The sequence below is a fragment of the Rhinopithecus bieti genome, unplaced genomic scaffold (assembly GCF_001698545.2).
Source record: "Rhinopithecus bieti isolate Rb0 unplaced genomic scaffold, ASM169854v2 scaffold_43749, whole genome shotgun sequence".
Taxonomy (NCBI): domain Eukaryota; kingdom Metazoa; phylum Chordata; class Mammalia; order Primates; family Cercopithecidae; genus Rhinopithecus; species Rhinopithecus bieti.
In genome coordinates, this window is record NW_016818380.1 from 852,674 (window position 1) to 872,284 (window position 19,611).

General features: G+C 36.6%; 1 protein-coding gene across 1 annotated transcript in view; it reads left to right on the forward strand.

Moving 5' to 3' along the window:
• OLA1 (Obg like ATPase 1) overlaps positions 1-19,611 on the forward strand; it is a 183,275-nt gene that overhangs the window by 14,778 nt on the left and 148,886 nt on the right. The window contains exons 3-4 of the mRNA XM_017856972.1: positions 3,376-3,519; positions 9,051-9,178. Of these exons, the coding sequence (XP_017712461.1) occupies positions 3,376-3,519; positions 9,051-9,178 (272 nt within the window). The remainder of the gene's footprint in view (positions 1-3,375; positions 3,520-9,050; positions 9,179-19,611) is intronic.

Consider the following 19,611-nt stretch of genomic DNA (forward strand, 5'->3'; position numbering starts at 1 on the left):
TGAGGAACCTCAAACTGTTTTCCACAGTGTCTGTACCACTTTACATTCCTACCAGCAGTGCGCAGAGTTCTAATTTCTCTGTACTCTTGCCAACACTTGATATTTTTTTTTTGATAGTAGCCATCCTAATAATTGTAAGGTTATATCTCATTGTGGTTTTGATTTGCATTTTTCTAGTGATTAGTGGTTGAGCATCTTTTCATATTTTTTTAGCCATTTGTGTCTCTTCTTTGGAGAAATAATCTGTTGAGAATAGACATTTCTCTAGGTGTGATCATTGCTGCTGAAGTGTTGCTATTTTTAGGCCTTCTTCTCTGATGGAGTTAGAAAATATGTAATTACACTCACCCATGTATACATGGATTGGTATTTATTTCTGTCATCTTATGTATTTGTGTATCTATCAGATAGATGCTTTTAACAGTTTAGTTATATCTAAATTGAAAATATTTTGCAAGGACTTTCTAATTCTTTTCCCATGTTTTGAATGGATATTATATATACATGGTTAATTCAGAATGCTGTGGGAATTTGCACTGGTATCCCTACTTCCCATTACATGCTGCAATTTTGTGTAAAGTTTTACATAAAACATCTATTCTGTCAGGTTTACTTAATAGATTAAAATAGTAATTTCCAAAATAAAGTATTTAGGTCCTAAGTCTAGGGGGCATACACTTAGTCTAGTCACTGTGTTTTTTTTTTTTTATTTTAATACTACCATTACTGAAATAAGTTATGTAAACCCATTCTTGCATGAGAGAAATTCCTACAACTTTGAATCTTTCTCCTACTTTTAAGCTTTAATATTAACCTCAAGGGATCTAAGTGTGTGTGTGTGTGTGTGTTTAAAAGTTCTCATTTTACAAAAGCATATGGGCTTTAATACTTCAGGCATAGGCCAAAACTTTCAAATTCTTTGCTTTTGCAAGGCTTTTCTTAATAGATTTGAATAGATCAAAATGTCTTATGTTGCCACTGAAGCCTATAGTAATGATCCTTAGAAATTTTCTTTTCCTTCTTCCTTATTTCTTTTACTTTTTTATACTTACAAAGCTGTTAGAAGCTACAGATGACTTGGGTTTTATGAAATTTAAAATTCGTCTAAAATGAGACAGTCTGTGAAAATGGACATTTGTCTTCTAAGTTTAGTTTGAATGCATGTAAGAATTTTTTCTGCCTAAGGAATTTTCTTTTGCTATGTTTTACCATATACGCTTTAGGGGATACATTTTTTTAAAAAATCACAAAACATACTTTGTTTTGTCCAGGTAGACAATATAAAATATTATAAATAGTAATAGCCGTACATTTGAAAAAACTTCCGTAAACAACCTATGGCCTTTTCAGAATTGCAATTGACTGTGGTAATAGCAATGAGCGGTTTTTAAACTACACTATACAAAAATGCAGTAGCATTTTATCTTCATAATGTTAGGCCCAAGTGTCCTATAAATGTTTAAGTTAATGTATTTTAATTTTGTCTTATGTACTTTTATTACAACATTATTCTGTAATATTTCCATTGTAGTTATACAATATTTTCATTACATTTTAGATAAATAAGGATTACTGGACTGTTCTGGCAACTTAACTATCACTCTTTATTTTAATTTTTTTCGTAGTGAGGGGAAGAAAGTATGGAGAGTGGGCCAGTATGTGTTACCAATGACTTGAGTAGGCTTTTGTAGTTTTCCCTTGAGGAAAATATCCCCAGCGGGAAAACTGGTGGTGTGCCTGAGGTTCTCCAAGTCTCCTCCAAATGTTTTGCTGGTTTCTTTCTCCATCAGCATCAGCTTTCTATGGGTATAAAGTCTGGATCCTTGCATCCTTCTTTTGCCCAGAATGGGCACAGGTCCCCAGGGTAAAAGTGGTTGGGGAGGTCAAGTGTCTCCTTCCAAATTTTTTGTTTGCATTTTTAGAATCCCAGACCCTTCAAACAGATGACTTCTGTATCCTGCATTTTAGATGGCTTTTCTAGTTCTGGGTGGGATTATTAGTCTGCTGTTAACTTTTACATCTCATCCAGAAGAAGTTTCCCACTTAGTTCTAGCCCCCAGATGACCTGTTGAAGAAATCTGGTTTTTAGTCTTATAAAATTTTCCAGAGTCTGGATTTTATTGATTTTATCTCTGTGGTATCATTTAATCTGTCCTCTATATTTCCTGTAAACTAGCAGTAACATGTAAAGTGTTGGTCAGATTAAGATGACAGATGATGTATATACTTCTTTCGGGAGGTACTATTTTTTTCTCCTCTTTTTGCAGCACTAACTGTCATTGGAAATTATTACCAAGATCCATTAATTTGTTGGGGGTTGCAGAATGATGCTCTTCTAAGTTTTATTCTTTCCTCATTTATTGGCTGGAATATGTCTATAAAATAATTTTCTTTTCATAACTATTGGTTATTTTGAAAGCACAATTTGTATAGGTAAGACATGGTAACCACTTTAACAGTCTTCAAAGAATTAATTACCTAGCATTCTTAAAAGGTGGCCACTGAGAGTTTAAAATTTTGTTTTAGATTTTACTCTATATGATATATGACACCATATTCTCTTATTTTATATGATATTTGGTATGATATTCTCATATTTTATTTTATTTTAAAATTTTATTTCTTTTTTCATATTTTAAGACATGAATGATAAAGTATTATCACATTTTAAAAAAAACATGGCTGATGTTAACATGAGTGGGCTTTCTCTGAGCACTGCTTACTTGATAGCAGTCAAATGATTGGAAAAGTAGTGACTAGTTTATTCCATATTAATAGATATTATATTTTCTTGATTTAAGTCATGCCTTGAATAAAATACACATTTTGATTTTCATAATTCACAATTCTAGACTTACCAGTAATCCTTATATACTAATGATTAGAAGGCAGTTCTGAGTGCCAACCTCCCATTTCCTATCAGATACCAGACATTTAGCATCTCTTTCCCAATTCAGAGTTTTTGGAAAGTCATTGACTTGACTAGAGACATGCCTTGTACATTTCATGCTAGAGAAGGTTATGTTAGGTATAGATGAAGTGATGCTGGTACGATCAGGTATGTTATGGAAAAAAATAGATTTTGTAGTGTGATATGAAACTCTCACTTACAACAAAGATTCTTTGAGAACATGCTTTTCAAGTTTCAAATAGACTGTGATAGGGACATAACCTAATTATGTCATGAGCTGCCGCTATACTGTTGTAAATTTCATTGACTTCTGTTAGTAAAGAATGTGTTGTTCCTTTTTCCCTCTCTTTGTAGATTGGTTTTATATTCCTCATGGATCTTATTTGAGCATTGAAATTAGAGTGAGATAAAGTTTTCTTGGTGTTAACCTAAGAATTGATTGAAATTGCTTTTATTCGTTTTAGGAAATCTACTTTCTTCAATGTATTAACCAATAGTCAGGCTTCAGCAGAAAACTTCCCATTCTGCACTATTGATCCTAATGAGAGCAGAGTACCTGTGCCAGATGAAAGGTTTGACTTTCTTTGCCAGTACCACAAACCAGCAAGGTAAGAGATATTTTATGCTATTTATTTGGTGGCTTTGTGTAGACTGGGCAGATATGTATGTGATATGTTTAAAGTCATATGGAAGAATTTTTCTTTTAAAATTAATGTAGCATTATTGTTTTGGATGAGTATAAAAGTAATGCAGAGGGTTGGGCCTGGTGGCTCACGCCTATAATCTCAGCACTTTTGGAGGCCCAGGAGGGCAGATCATGAGGTCAGGAGTTTGAGACCAGCCTGGCTAACACACCACTCTCTACTAAAAATACAAAAAATTAGCCAGGCGGGGTGGCGGGAGCCTGTAATCCCAGCTATTCGGAAGGCTGAGGCAGGAGAATTGCTTGAACCCAGGAGGTGGAGGTTGCAGTGAGCCGAGTTACGCCATTGCACTTCAGCCTCGGCAACAGAGCAAGACTCCATCTCAAAAAGAAAAAAAGTAATGCAGAGTATGGAGAAGGGTGTAGAAGGGTATACCCAGTTGTTAACATTGCAATTATTTTTTTCTGGGGAGTATGAAATAGAGGGAGTAATTAGTCTGTATTATGTGATCTCATTTATGTAAAACTATATGTGTTTGCTTATATGCATAAAAAATGTATGAACATAGGCTGATGATTGTCTCTGGGTAGTGGAATTTTTAGGTGATTTTTACTTTATTCTTATATTCCTCTATGTTTGAATTTTTTTACAATAAGCGTGTATTATATCTTTAATAAAAAATAAGTAAAACTTTTATTAGGAAAAGATGAGATAGTTCATTGTAGGAAGTTCAGACATTAGGGAAATGTATAATGAGAGGAGTGAAAACCACCTTTACTTCCTCTACCTTGATATAACAGTTGTAAATACTTTGGGGATATATCCTTCCATCATTTCCTGACTGTGCGCACACTTCCTTACAGAAATAGAATACTTGTTTTACTTGGGATATTATTAATATCTTTCTGGATTAAGCAATACAGACTTAAGTAATAATTTCTAATATAATACTTATATTTATTGCTATATTATATGAATATAGCACAGTTTACCATTTGCTTATTATTGAGAATTTAGTTTGTTTTTAATTTTTTACTATTTTTAATATCCTGATAAATCCCAAGTTTCTGTCTCGTGTCCTGAACTCTGCAGAACTCCAGATTTCTTCTATCTCTAACTGCCTCCTTGATATTGACACTTGGAGGTCTGAATAGGTGCCTTAGACTTGACATGTCCAAAATGACCTCTTGATTTCACCTTCTTGCACCAAATTCTTCTTCAAGACTGCCATAACTCAATAAATAGCACTGTCATTTCTTCAGTTGCTTCAATCAGTGCCCACCGTTTATCTTTGATTCTTCTCTCCCCTCACCCCGTATCCAGTCTGTCAGCAATTTTGTGAGTTCTAACTACAAAGTGTATACTGAACTCATTCACTTTTCTCACTTTCACTTACTAGTTGTAGCATCCATTGATTTTTTTGATGAATTAATTTTTACTATGAGTATTCTCACATGGTGATTTTGTAATTCTATCGTTCCTGCTTCATTTGTTAATATTGTACTATAAGGAAAAGCTTTCTTCATCTGTTCATTCATGTATTTATTCAGATGAGTGTTATTTTATTGGTTTTAATCTGTCACAAGCATTGATTTGATGCTCAAATTATATCTCTTAGATTGGCTCCTCAGGCTGACTTCAGTGTCCTTTCTAAAACATTTTTATTTTTAAATGATTTTAAATTTATATAAAAGCTGCAAAAGTACACAAGTGCTTATACACCCTTGCATACCCAGATTCTTTGAAACTTTGAGAATAAGTGACAGACATGATGTCATATTATACTTCGGTTCTTTAGTTTGTATTTACTAAATACAAAGACATCCTCCCACACAACCATAGTAAACCATCAAAATCAGGGTAGTTTACTACAGGATTAACACTGATTCCATATTACCATCTAATTCGTAGACTTTATTTAGATTTTTTCAGTTGTTCCAATAATATGCTTTGTTGCATCTAAACCAGGATCCTGTGTTTGTTCAGTTGTTTTATCTCATTTTTTCCTTTCTTTTCTTTTTAAAATAGAGATGGGGTCTTGCTATGTTGCCCCAGGGTGGTCTTGAACTGTCAGCCTCAGGCATTCCTCCTGCCTCATCCTCCCAAAATGGTGGGATTACAGGCATGAGGTACTGTGCCTGGCCTTTCTTTTCTTTCTTTCTTTCTTTCTTTTTTTTTTTTTAAAAAGACAGAATCTTGCTGTGTTGCCCAGGCTGGAGTGCAGTGGTGTGATCATACCTCACTGTAGCCTCCAACTCCTGGGCACAATCAAATGATTCTCTCACCTCAGCCTTCTGAGTAGCTGGGACTACAGGCACATGCCACACTGTGCCTGGCTAATTTTTAAATTTTTTGTAGAGATGGGGTCTTGCCATGTTGCCTAGGCTGGTTTGAACTCCTGGGCTCAAGTAATCCTCCTGTCTTGGCCTCCCAAAGTTGTGCCCAGACCCACCAGCCTGTTTCTATTGAAGAACATTAATAAATGTTTTTGGTAGTCTGTGTTCATTACAGTATAGCGATTAAAAAGAGTTTTAACATCATTTTAGTCTCAAGAGTTCTAAAGTAGTATTTCATTCTAGAAGTATTTTGTTCAAGTAGTCGTGAAATCATTGGTGTAATACATCAGAAATCCTTGAATTAAATCTCAAGTTTTAATTTTTTGAGATATTGTATTAATAGTTTAAACCTTATCCTAGCCATAAATCACAAATCAGAATTGAGAAGCTCATTTTCAATAGAAAATAGAATCTCAGAGCTGAATATCTTCCTGTCTAGTTTTCTCATAAAAAGCAACTTGAAGCCTAGAAAGATGAAATAATTTGTTCATGGTCACACTTATAGTTATGTCAACCAGAAATAGAACTCAAGGCTTCTCACTTCAAATTTAGTGCCATTCTACCCATATGCATGCTACTTAGTCCATTTTGTATTGCTGTGAAGGGTTACCTGAGGCTGGGTAATTTATAAAGAAAATGGGTTTATTTGGCTCATGGTTCTGCAGGTCATACAAGCACAGCACCAGCATCTGTTTGGCTTTTGGTAAGGGCAAGGCCTCAGAAAGTGTTTTTTTTTTTTTTTTTTTTTTTTTTTTGAGAAGGAGTTTCACTCTTGTTGCCGAGGCTGAAGTGCAGTGGCGTGATCTCAGTTCACTGCAACCTCCGCCTCCCGGGTTCAAGCGATTCTCCTACCTGAGCCTCCCAAGTAGCTGGGCTTACAGGCGTGTACTACCATGCCCTTCTAATTTTGTATTTTTAGTAGAGACATGGTTTCTCCGTGTTGGTCAGGCTGGTCTCAAACTCCCGACCTCAGGTGATCCATCTGCCTCAGCCTTCCAAAGTGCTGAGATTATAGGCGTGAGCCACCGCACCCAGACAAGGAAGCTTTAACTCATGACCAGAAGATGAAAAGGATAGTAGGTGTGTCACATGGAGACAGGGGGAGCAAGAGAGAGTAGAGAGAGGTACCAGACCCTTTTAAACAATCTGCTCTCCAGTGAACTAACAGAGTGAGAACTCACTCATTACTGTGGGGAGGGCACCAAGCCATTCATGAGGGATCCACCCCTGTGACCCACACACCTCCCACCAGGCCCCACCTCCACCATTGGGCATCACATTTCAACATAAGTTTTGGAGGTGACACAACATCCAAACTATGTCAACTTCATATTTATCATATGGGTGCTTTTAGTTGTTAGAAATATCATTTAGGATGAATTTAGTTGCCCTTAACAGAGTGACTTACAGAGCTGATTTATTGAGTTAGTAACAGGTAGCACAGTGTTTAGCTCAGTGATATCATCAAAGGCCTGACTTCTTTCCTGTCTTCAGTTTACTTTATCAACTTGATCATAGGTTGTCTTCCCCTTGTGGTCACAGGATAGATCTGTATACTTTCTCATCCATGTTCAGAGTAAAACGGGATTGCTTCTAGAAATTCTCCCAGAAGACTGATGAGCTTCTATTTAACAGCCTCCTACACCCCCTCCAGTAAACCTCTTCTTAAGTCTTTTCATGTCTTTTTTTGTTTTTTAAGAGGTGGAGTCTCACCATGTTGCCCAGGCTGGACTTGAACTCCTGGGCTCAAGCCATCCTCCCTCCTGACTCAGCCTCCCAGATACTTGGGACTACAGATGTATGCCACCATGCTTGGCTTCTTAAGTTCTTTGAGGTGATTAGGGCAAGGTGAAGGTAGGCGATTAGGGCAAGGTGAAGGTCCTAGAATTTTTTTACTTTGCCTAGGAATGAGATTAAACTGCTTAGTGAAGGCCGGAGCTACATGCCTCACTTCTAGAGTGAGGGGTAGAGTAAGCTTCTCCAAAGCTCTGGGCTATGCTGGAGAGGAATGGCTACCGAAATGAAAATCAGTATAGGTACCAAGAGAGGGGGCAGTGGATGCTGGGGAGGCAGTCACTGTGTCCAACAACAAAAAAACTAACCAAATTTATGTGGTTTTAGTGGATTTGGTGGTAACAATAATCAAGTAATTTCAATCTGTAATACTTGTTTATAGAATAATTATTTTGAAAGGACTCATTTTCCATGCCAATAATAGGGAAGTCTTTTGTGGAACTTTTATGTTGTATTTTATCAGGTAGTGAAATTGACATTCTGCAAAATGCATGCTCTCGAAAATTGACAAAGGATACAAAATTACATTATATATACCTTTGTCATATAACATTAAAAGTAGCTTTTATTTATTGATATACTTAAATCTCCATTTTGACATGGCAGACTGATCTTCCTAACTTGGTTTTTAACTTGTGTTAAATGTGCCTTTGTTTAACAAAGCAAAGGTTATTTTGTATATAGCCTAATTTGGTTGCTGTTATCAACAACTAGGTTATTACTATGCTGATAACTGGTTCTCAGCATTACACATTTTTTTTTTTTTTGTCTATATAACATGTGGGTGATCAAATGCAAACCCAGACAGCCTGTGTTTGAATCCCAGTTTTGTCACTACTGGCTGAGTGATCCTGAATACAATAGATTTCGTAACTCCTCTAAGGCATAATTTCCTTATCTGTAAAGTGGGCTTAATAAATAGCACCCATCTTATAGAGTTAATTTGAACTTTGAAGTGAGATAATATGTGTAAAATACTTAATTTAGTATCTGGCACAAAGTTAGTTGGCTCATTTTATGATGATTACCTCGGCATACTCTAAACATTCTTCACCGCTTTTTTGAGTGTGTGCATGTGCCAATAGAACGTTACAGTAAATTTAATGATGTGTTTTAATTTCAGAAACATGATAAATACATTTATACTGTTTCAGTTTTCTCCCTCATTATCCTAGGTAAGAAAGTCCTAATGTATTACAAGGCCATTTCTAATTTTTTTTGAGGGGTGGATATTCATTTATCAAATCATTATTGTTCCATTGTTCTAGAAAGGAAAGAATTTCTGTAAAATGTTTGGGGAATTCATTTGGTTAATAGATAAGTTCTTAGTACTGTTGTATAATAAAGCTATCTTTTGTTTTTCAGCAAAATTCCTGCCTTTCTAAATGTAGTGGATATTGCTGGCCTTGTGAAAGGTGCTCACAATGGGCAGGGCCTGGGGAATGCTTTTTTATCTCATATTAGTGCCTGTGATGGCATCTTTCATCTAACACGTAAGTACAGTTGTTTATTTAATCATTGATTTCATTCAGACCAGTGTTTTCTTTCCATTAGTACTCAAATAAAATTAGAAAAGACTAATGGAAGATTGCTTTGCTTTACCAGATGAATCTTGGGTTTGTCTGTAAATCTGTGACTTTAATGTTACTTAGTATCATCTCTGTATCTGAGGGCTTATTCCATAGCAAGTATATGCTGCGTTGAGATTATATTCGAATTGAACTTTATTCCCTGTTCTGGATTAGAGCAATCAAAAAGTGTTTCTATATGGAACTTTGTTCATTGTAAAGGCATTTTGAAATTGTCTTAAACTGTGGACCTTTTATTGCTTTTCTGTGTGTTAAGAAGGCAGAATTGTTAGAGAAGGGGACTCTGATTATTTAACAAGAGAGAAAGGCTTCTGGGTTATCTATTAGAGATGAAAAGATTAAAGAGAAACTATAGATCAGCTAGTCCTTATGGAGAGAGGAATATAAAGCAAAGAGAAAAAACAGAACTGTGGCTTAGTTTGGGCTCTGTTGACCAACTATAAAAGTGAGCCAATCACATAGTAGTTTTCTGACAAAATAGAGTTTAGGTTAAGGCTTAGGTCAAGGCTGCACTTTGTGTTAATAGTATTATAATGAGCAAATTAATAGAAACAGAAAATACAAGCTAGAGGTGAGAGGGCCAGCTGTGGTCTGGATAAGTGCCTTTGTTACTGGTCCTCAACTAGATAACTAGAGTAATTGAGAGTGAGCTTTTAGAAAATATAGCAATTTGACTAATTTTTTGGTCATTTGAATAAAGTAATAATAAAATTGTGCTGGTACTTTTTGTGTGCCTTTTATAAAACACCATTTACCTCTGTGATTTGCATAAGCTGTCTAGAAAAAAGATTTGTTTGCCTAGTATTAGGTTGGCGCAAAAGTAATTGCAGTTTTGCCAACGTAATGCCCAAAACTGCAATTACTTTTGTACCAACCTGATAATTCATTTGTATTGTATTTTACAAAACCCCATGACAGACAATTTGAGAAGCATTGATCTAGGTAGTTTAAATTTGCGTAAAGGTGTGGTGAGACCTCTGGGAAGTCTAGACAAAGAATGAGGCTGTGACAGGGAGGTGATCCAGTCTCGTAGAAAAGTTTTAACTAAAGCCTGTATATTGGCAGAACCTCTGTTTTCCTGACTGGTTTTCTTCTGGTTCTGGTGACTGATGTGAGAATTTCAAAGAGAAGCTGGAGTGAACTGTGACTCCTGGATTTCTGGAGTAGGTCAGTTGAATGAATTGTGAACTGTTCATTGAGACATTAAACACAGAAAAAGCAGCAAGTATTGAGAGAGATGATGATGAATTCAGTTTGGGGCAATTTAAAAAATTTTGTAGTTGGGACATCCTGATAGGTGTCTGTCAGAAACTAGAATTGATAGAACACACGTGACAGAAGGATCAGGGCAAGAGAACTGAAGATTTGGGTATGAGAGAGTGAGTTGATGGGTGGAAAAGAACTTAAAATACAGAGTGAGAGTGAAAATAGGAGAGGACTGAAAAATGGAAGGCTTATGGATCTGATTCCCGGATAAGGGTTTATAACAGGTAGGTTGAGTGTAAGGGTGTCACGTGGTTAGGGAAGGATATTTGACTTAAAATTTTCCAAGCAGGAGCAATTTAGGATGATGGTAAGGTCCTGATAATGTTGGTAATAAAAATGTCTCTGGTTTTGTTGTTTCTTACATAATATTCATTTGATGTGTTTTTCTGACCCTTGGGGGGAAAATGAATTTGGTGAGGAGCATACATACTATACTATATTTAAGTCAGGCCAAAGATACTATCATTCAGGAAGGAAAGAAAATCCAATTAAACTAGATACTCTGCTCTTTTAGAGTGATTGATCTCAGAATGTGAAAGTGTCAAAATATGCATCTTAGAATTGATGAAATACAGTGTATATATTATTGTATAGTACATAGAACACTGAATGATACATTTATAATCAGAACTAAAAAAAAATCCTTAGATTTATAGTCAGAAAAAAAGACATGTAGAGATTAGAAAGATTAGGGATTACTTTGAGGCTATGAAAATTGATAATTCTTTAATTTCAACTGTCAGATATATGTTAGTGTTTAGAGTACTTTTCAGCTTTCTATTACAACATCTGAAAGTTTGGGAACAGAAAAAATTGTTAATGAGAAGTTTTAGTTTATCACTGAATTTTAATTTATTAGTGTCATGTTTATCTCCATTAATTTGATTAATTTTTAAAAATTAACTTTTCCCTCACCTTGTTTACGTCCCTGGGTTATTAGAAATATGTAAAATATATACATTGTTGCAAACACATATACTTGTTTAAAATGCAAATACTCATCTTGATGGATTTGCTTTGGCTTTAAATCTTTAGATCACTCTATCTTATTCATTTGACCCATTTGACTCTTATAAGTGTGGTAGGTGCTGAGGGATGTATTGGTGAGTAAAAACAGACACGACCGTTTTTCTCATGAGCTTATCCAGTGGAGGATATAGACATTGAATAAAATGGTCACATAAATATTAGATGTCTTTCCAGTTGTGTACAAGGAGAAAGGAATGTGTGTGTGAGTATGCAGTGTTACCTTGAGGAGGTGACAGTTATGCTGAGAGGTAAAAGCTGAATGGGAGCTAAGGTAGCAAAAGGAGGAAAGATTAATTATTCAGAGTAAATGGTTTGTTTCAAGGCCCTATGGTGGAAAGGAGGCTGCTGCCTTAAGAACTGCCATGGTGGATAGAATGAATGATGAGGAGGAGTAGCGATGGAAAAGAGCCCAGGGATATAGTTAGGGATGTCATTAAGTTCACCATATTAAAGATATCCATCTGAAATGGCTTAAAGAAAAAATACCTTATTTATTTATTTATTTATTTATTTGAGACAGAGTCTTGCTCTGTCCTCCAGGCTGGAGTACAGTGGCATCATCTTGGCTCACTGAAACCTCCACTTCCCAGGTTCAAGCAATTCTCCTGCCTCAGCCCATCCAATAGCTGGGATTATAGGAGCTCACTACCATGCCAGGCTGCTTTTTGTATTTTTAGTAGAGACGGGATTTCACCATGTTGGCCAGGCTGGTCCCGAACTCCTCACCTCAAGTGATATGTCCACTTTGGCCTCCGAAAGTGCTGAGATTACAGGTGTGAGCCACTGTGCCCGGCCTAAATACAAAGGATTTTAAATGGACAATTGAGGTGGGGATGGAGGCAGATGAAATTGTTCCAGCAGCTTATTTTGCAATTACAGTATTCAGTTGAGTTGCGCTTTTTTTTTTTCCCATGAGGCATTTTATTTGTAAATATATGTATTACATCCCTAGAAAAAGAATCCCAGGATTTTCCCTCCTGTGTGTTTTCGTCTTCTTCATGGTCCATGATGCCAGCTGAGGTTGTCAGTACAATGAAACCAAACTGGCGGGATGGAAGCAGATTATTCTGCCAGTTTTATAGATCTTTGAGTTGCACTCAAATCTGGGGCTGATCACTCCACACTTGTTTGGCCTGCCTGTGAGGTTCACAACAATTTTCCCAGCTCTGCGATCATCAGTGATTTCAAATTTGCCAATGTAACCGTGCTTCATCATCACACTGAGAAACCAGACGATGACTTTGGAGCACGGCCTAATAAGCACCTGGCATTTGTCTCTCCTTTCTGCATTGTTGATGCTCTTGAGGGCATCAGCCAGGACATTCATGTGCACCGTTGTGGTGGCGCTGAAAGATGGCAGAAAGGGAACGGGAGGGGAGAGCGCAGGGAGTTCGAGTTGCACTTTTAATGTTTTAACCAATCAAAATGGGCTGAGCACGGTGGCTCATGCCTGTAACACCAGCATTTTGGGAGACAGAGGTGGACAGATTGCTTGAGTTCGAGACCAGTCTGGACAACATCGTGAGACTCCTGTCTACCAAAAATACAAAAAATTAGCTGGGTATGGTGGCGCGTGCCTGTGGTCTCAGCTACCCAAGGCTGGATTGGGAGGTCTGCTTAGCTTGTGAGGCGGAAGTTGCAGTGAGCCAGTGTTGTGCCACTGCACTCTAACCTGGGTGGCAGAGTGAGACCCATCTCAAAAAAAAAAAAAAAGGAAAAGAAGGGAAGTAAAAATGGAGTAAGTTGCCAATAGTTTGAATTTTCATTTTGTATAAAACTATATTTCCAAGATACTGATGATGATTTCCCTAGATGTTTGAGCATAAACAATGTAGAAAAGTTTTTTTTTTTTTTTTTTTTAAGAGTCAGGGTCTTGCTATGTTATCTGGGCTGATCTTGAACTCCTGGACTCAAGCAGTCCTCCACCTTGGCCTGCCAAAGTGCTGGGATTACAGTCATGAGCCACCGTGCCCGGCCAGTAATGTATAACGCTTCTTTCACACATAAAATGTATTTGCCCAGGTGTGGTGGCTCATGCCTGTAATCCTAGCACTTTGGGAGACTTACGCAGATCACTTGAGCTTAGGAGTTCAAGACTGGCCTGGGAAGCATAGGGAGACCACATCGCTGAAAAAAAAAAAAAAGAAAAAAAAAAATTAGCCAGTCTTGGTGGCCTGTGCCTTGTAGTTCCAGCTACTTGCGAGACTGGGGCGGGAGGATCACTTGAGCTCAAGAGTTGGAGGCTGCAATGACTTGTGATTGCACCACTGCACTCCAGCCTGGATGACAGAGCAAGATCCCCTGTCTAAAAAAATAAAAAAGATTAAAAGAATCTATACACATTACTTAGTTTGTTTACCCCCAAATAACATACCCTCCCACCCACTGGGGTTTGCTGCCTAATGTAAAGGTATTTCAGATCCCTATCCCCATTAGTCATTTAGAGTTCTTGCTAAAGTTTTATTTTCAGTAGTTTTCTTGTTTGCAAAGTGTACTAATGAGGACATGCAAGATAGTAGAAATAATGAAAGATTATTTTCTTGTTTGAATATGTACAGATCTGGAGCTACTGTAGTTTTTTAAAGTGTATTTTTGAAGTTACTGTATGCTAACTCATAACTATGGATTCAGCTATATAAACAGTTTATCTTTCACTAAACAAGTGCTGCTGAGGTGAAAGTTAGGTCTTATTTTGACACTTAAAATATAACAACTGTCAGGATTTGCATGAGGAATTACAAGAGCTCATCTTTTATTCTGGTGGTTTTTTTTTTAATCAGAAAAGCCTTGTGAGAAATATTTTATAGTACAAATGAATGTCTGCTTATTAAATTTAATTTGAAAACAGAATCAGAGTCTTTGCTTATTGGAGGGTCACTTATTTTTCTTGCCCTAGTTTAAATCCTTGGAATACTTTTCCAAAAGAATATCGGTTCTTCAGTGATAGTAAGGAGCTGAAAAAAAAAGATTCAAAGCCAGGTGCAGTGGCACATGCTGGCAATCCTAGCTACTCAGGAGGCTGAGGCCCGAGGATTGTTTGAGCCTAGCAGTTTGAGACTGTAATGTGTTATGATTGTGCCTGTGACTAGCCACTTCACTGTAGCCTGGGCAACAGAGCGAGACTTTGTTTCTTTTAAAAAAAAGAGAGAATACTGATTCAAGAATGATCTAATAATCTGCTGTCTAGGTGAAACTTTACGTGTAGCTAATTGAAGATTCTCATCTTGTGTGTAAGCCCCGTTTGCCCCAAATGTGGACTAATTTTATATAGCAGGTAGATGCAGCATTAAAAATTTTTCTATACACAATAATATGGATGAATCTCAAAATAATTATGCTGAGTGGAAGAAGGCAGTCCAAAAAAAGAGCGTATACTATGATTCCATTTATATAGGATTCTAGAAAATGCGTACTAATTAGAAAGCAGATCATGGTAGCCTGGTGGAGGAGCAGAGAGAGGGATTATAAAGGGCTGTGAGGAAACTCTTGGAGTGGTGGATATGCTCATAATCTTGATTGTGGTGATAGTTTCACAGGTGTATGCATATGTCAAGACATGTATACATCTGACTACACTTTTTGTACATTTTATTGTATGTCAGTTTCACCTCATTAAAGCAAAAAAAGTGGGAAAGAAAACTTTTCTTATACTTTTCCTTTTAGGGGAGCTTTGTTTGTACTCTGTTTACTTTGTTTCAGCAGTGTAAGTGTTGGAAATAATGTCATATTTTTAGATAATAATTAGCAGGTTGGTGCAGCTATTTATATTGATTTAAAAATGAAAATAGGGCCGGGTATGGTGGCTCATACCGGTAATCCTAGCACTTTGGGAGGCTGAGGCGAGTGGATTACTTCAGCCCAGTAGTGCGAGAGCAGCCGGGGCAACATAGTGAGATCTCGTCTCTAGAAAAAAAATTAAAAGGAAAAATAAAACCTGATTATTTATGAGCCTTAAAATTTTGTGAAGAACTTTGGGTTTTGGTGCAATTATAGTGAAATTATTTCTCTCTCATATATCAGTCTTGGAAGTACAAAATCTTTTCAGTTACAGAATTTGTTAAACTTGTTTCCAAAATACAGTTGACCCTTGAACATACTGGGGTTAGGGGAGCTGAGCCCTGCACAGTTGAAATTCGGATATAACTTTTGTCTCCTCAAAAACGGAACTACAAATAGCCTACTGCTTTCTATTATTCTATCACCAATAATAGAAACAGTCAATTAACACATATCTTGTATGTTATATATATTATATTCTATATTCTTAAAATAAAGTAAGCTAGAGAAAAGAAAATGTTTTCAAGAAAATTGTGGCCGGGTGCGATGGTTCAGGCCTGTAATCCCAGCACTTTGGGAGGCTGAGGGAGGAGAATTGCTTGAGTCTAGGAGTTTGAGACCAGCCTGGTCAACATAGGGAGATCCACATCTACAAAAGATAACATTAGCCAGCATTGTGGCATGCACCTGTAGTCTAGCTACTCAAGAGGCTAAGGCAGGAGGATTGCTTGAACTCAAGAGTTTGAGCTATGATTGTGCCACTGCACTCCAGCCTGGGTGACAGAGTGAGACCCTGTCTTAAAAAAAAAAAAAGAGAATATACATTTACAGTATTATACTATATTTTATTGATACTGTCATCTGTTTACAAGATGAATTGTTTATCTGAAATGGCAGTAACCCCAGGTGCAAACCTCAGTCTATGGTCCATATCAAGCAATTCAACTTTTTCTTGTATTGTCAGTGACTTTTCTCTTCTCTGCTTCTTGGGAGCATTTCCAGCATCACTAGTAGCACTTTGTATAGGTACCATAATGTTATTTTTTATTTTATTATTATTGTTTTAGAGATAGGGTTTAGCTCTGTTGCTCAGGCTGGAGTGCAGTGGTATAATCATAGCTCATTGAAGCTTGGAACTCCAGGGCTCAAGTTATCCTCCTGCCTCAGCCCCCGCAAGTAGCTAGGACTACAGGTGTGCACCACCATACCCAGCTCATTTATATATATATACATATATATGTATTTTGTATTTTGTAGCGATATATATATATATGTATTTTGTATTTTGTAGCAACAGGATCTTGCTGTGTTGCCCAGCCTGGTCTCAAACTCCTGGGCTCAAGCAGTCCTCCCGCCTTTGCCTCCCAAAGTGCTGGGATTGCAGGTGTGAGCCACTTGCCCGGCTTATGTTCTTCAACATTTTTAGTATTGTGACCATGATGAAAAATATTAATATGCAGGAACCTTGAGGGATCACTTTTTACAGCAATACACAATTTACTGGAGAAATGAACTGCTCACGTGGTGATTAATGTCTCACAGTGTTTTAAGATAAGGATACTTGCAACACTGAAGCGTATCCCAATAGCAACCGGAGGTGGCTGTGAAATAATTATGGTAGTACAATATGGAGTACAGTTAATTTTATGCAGTTACGATTTTATACTGCGTTTTTTGTTTATTTACATTTCCCTTCAATGTGAATGGTTCCATGTATGGTCTATAAGTGTATCTAAGTTTTGATAAATTTTAACTTTTTATAATAGATTTGTGTATATCTTACAGTAGTAAGTGATAAAATAGACAAGTATCTATGTATATTTTATGCATGCATGGCATACATAGTTTTTTCTTTTTTTTCCCCATATTTCTAGGCTACATGTTTCATCTACATGTTTTTTCAAATTGTTGCAAATCTTCAAAAAATTTTCCATTATATTTATTGAAAAAAAGTCTGTATAAGTGAATCCTCGAAATTCAAACCTAAGTTCAAGGATCAACTGAAGTATTTATTGACAAGTTTATTAGTAAATTTGTTATGTAAAGCATTTAAAAATATTTGTAAAGTTCAGGAGTGTACATATTTTATTTTACAAATTGTCGTAAAATAAATGTCGACATTTTGGGTTTACAGTTCTGTGAATTTAACATGCTTATAGATTCATAAAACCACCACAACAGTATGGCTACAGAACACTTTCATCATCCCAAAAACTCCCTTCTACTCACATTCTTTTGTGGATCTTTTGGGTGTGTTTAAATACCAGAATGTTCTTTTCATTCTTGGTGTTTTGGAAATATTGCTCTTATTTTCTTCCAAAGTTTACTTATTTATTTATTTATTTTTTTGAGACAGTCTTACTCTGTTGCCCAGGCTGGAGTACAATGGCATGATCTTGACTCATGGCAACCTCCACCTCCAGGGTTCAAGCAATTCTCCTGCCTCAACCTCCCGAGTAGCTGGGATTACAGGCACCTGCTGCCATGCCTGGCTAATTTTTGTATTTTTGGTAGAGACAGGGTTTCACCATGTTGGCCAGGCTGGTCTCAAACACCTGACCTCAGGTGATCTACCCGCCTCGGCCTCCCAAAGTGCTTGGATTACTGGTGTGAGCCACCGCACCCAGCCCCTTTCTAAAATGCTTAACAAAATTTTGTGTTAAACCAAACTAAATTTTGAACTAATGGGCAGAGCTGCCTATTTCTGAAACGTATAAAGAATTTGACACATTCCAGACATTTTACTGTCTGGAAAATACAGGATAATATGAAAATGGCAAGACTCCTGTGTTTGTTAAACTTTTCCACCCAAGAGCCCTAACCACAAAGGATAAGGAACATGATGATTTTTGGTACGTGGTGTAATGCCACACACTTTACTTCAAGGAAAAGTTTTTAGAGTCTCATGGTTTCTTTTCTTCTGTATTTCCAGCAGTCTCCAGTTTGAGAGGTAGGATCTTAGGTTAAGATATAACCCTAGGGCAACCAAGAGGCATATCTGACCAAACTACTAAGTGCAACTTACAATAATAATAATGAATATTTTTATAGCACTTTGCTTAGTTAATACTGTTTATTTATTTACTTTTTTGAGGCAGAGTCTCTCTCTGTTGCCCAGGCTGGAGTGCAGTGGTGCAATCTCAACTCACTGCAACCTCTGCATCCTGGATTCAAGCTATTCTCATGCCTTAGCCCTCTGAGTAGCTGGGACTACAGGCCTGCGCCACCATGCCTGGCTAATTTTTGAATTTTTAGTAGAGACGGGGTTTTACCATGTTGGCCAGGCTGGTCTCCAACTCCTGACCTCAAATGATTCGCCTGCCTCAGCCTCGCAAAGTGCTGGGATTACAGGAGTGAGGCACCGCACCTGGCCTTGCTATTTTTTAATGATACATTATTGGGTTTTTTTTTGGTGAATATTGGTTTTAAATTTCAATACTTTTTTTCATTTTTTATATTGAAAAAATTGTGGTAATATATACATAACGTAAAATTTGCCACTTTAATAATTTTTAGGTATAGAGTTTAGTGGCATTAAGTACATTCACATGTACTTTTAAAAAATTACAAATGACATTGCTAATGAATACCCTTTTAAAAAAACTTTTATGATAGATTTTTCTCTTTCATCTTCAATAAACAGAATCATGCTCAGATAAAATGGCCTTCCAAAGATTAAATACAGGAGAAGGAAATAGCAATCATATTATAGGAAGCAAATTCTTTTTAAATTCATACATACAGTAACCTCTCTGAAAGCAGCATGTGTTATTTGGAAAACCACTAACTTTTCTCTAGGGCTCCTTGAGCCAATATGACTTCGCCAGTTTTGGAATCAATATAACTTACTATTGCTGGATTTTAAATATTTGAATGTGATGAAGCTATTGATTTCACCAAATCCTTAGCCTTTTTTTTTTCTTTTGACACCTAAAGATCACTGAGTAAAGATTCTTAACTTTTTAAAGCTGTCGTTAGAAGTTTTGAAGTTACATTTCAACAGGAAGCTAAGACATTTGTGTGTTACTTAAAGGATATTACCTTTGGTGGTATCACTGTACCTACTGTTAGGCTATTCACGGATCAAACTTGTTAAGGTTTCTCAGTAAGTACTTAGAGATATGACTTTGGAGACTAGAAGCAAGAGTACTGCTTTCTTTCTTTTTTTTTTTTTTCATAATAATATGTCTTTATTTCCTTTGCTTTCCAGAATAACTTTTTTTTTTTATTATACTTTAAGTTCTAGGGTACATGTGCATAACGTG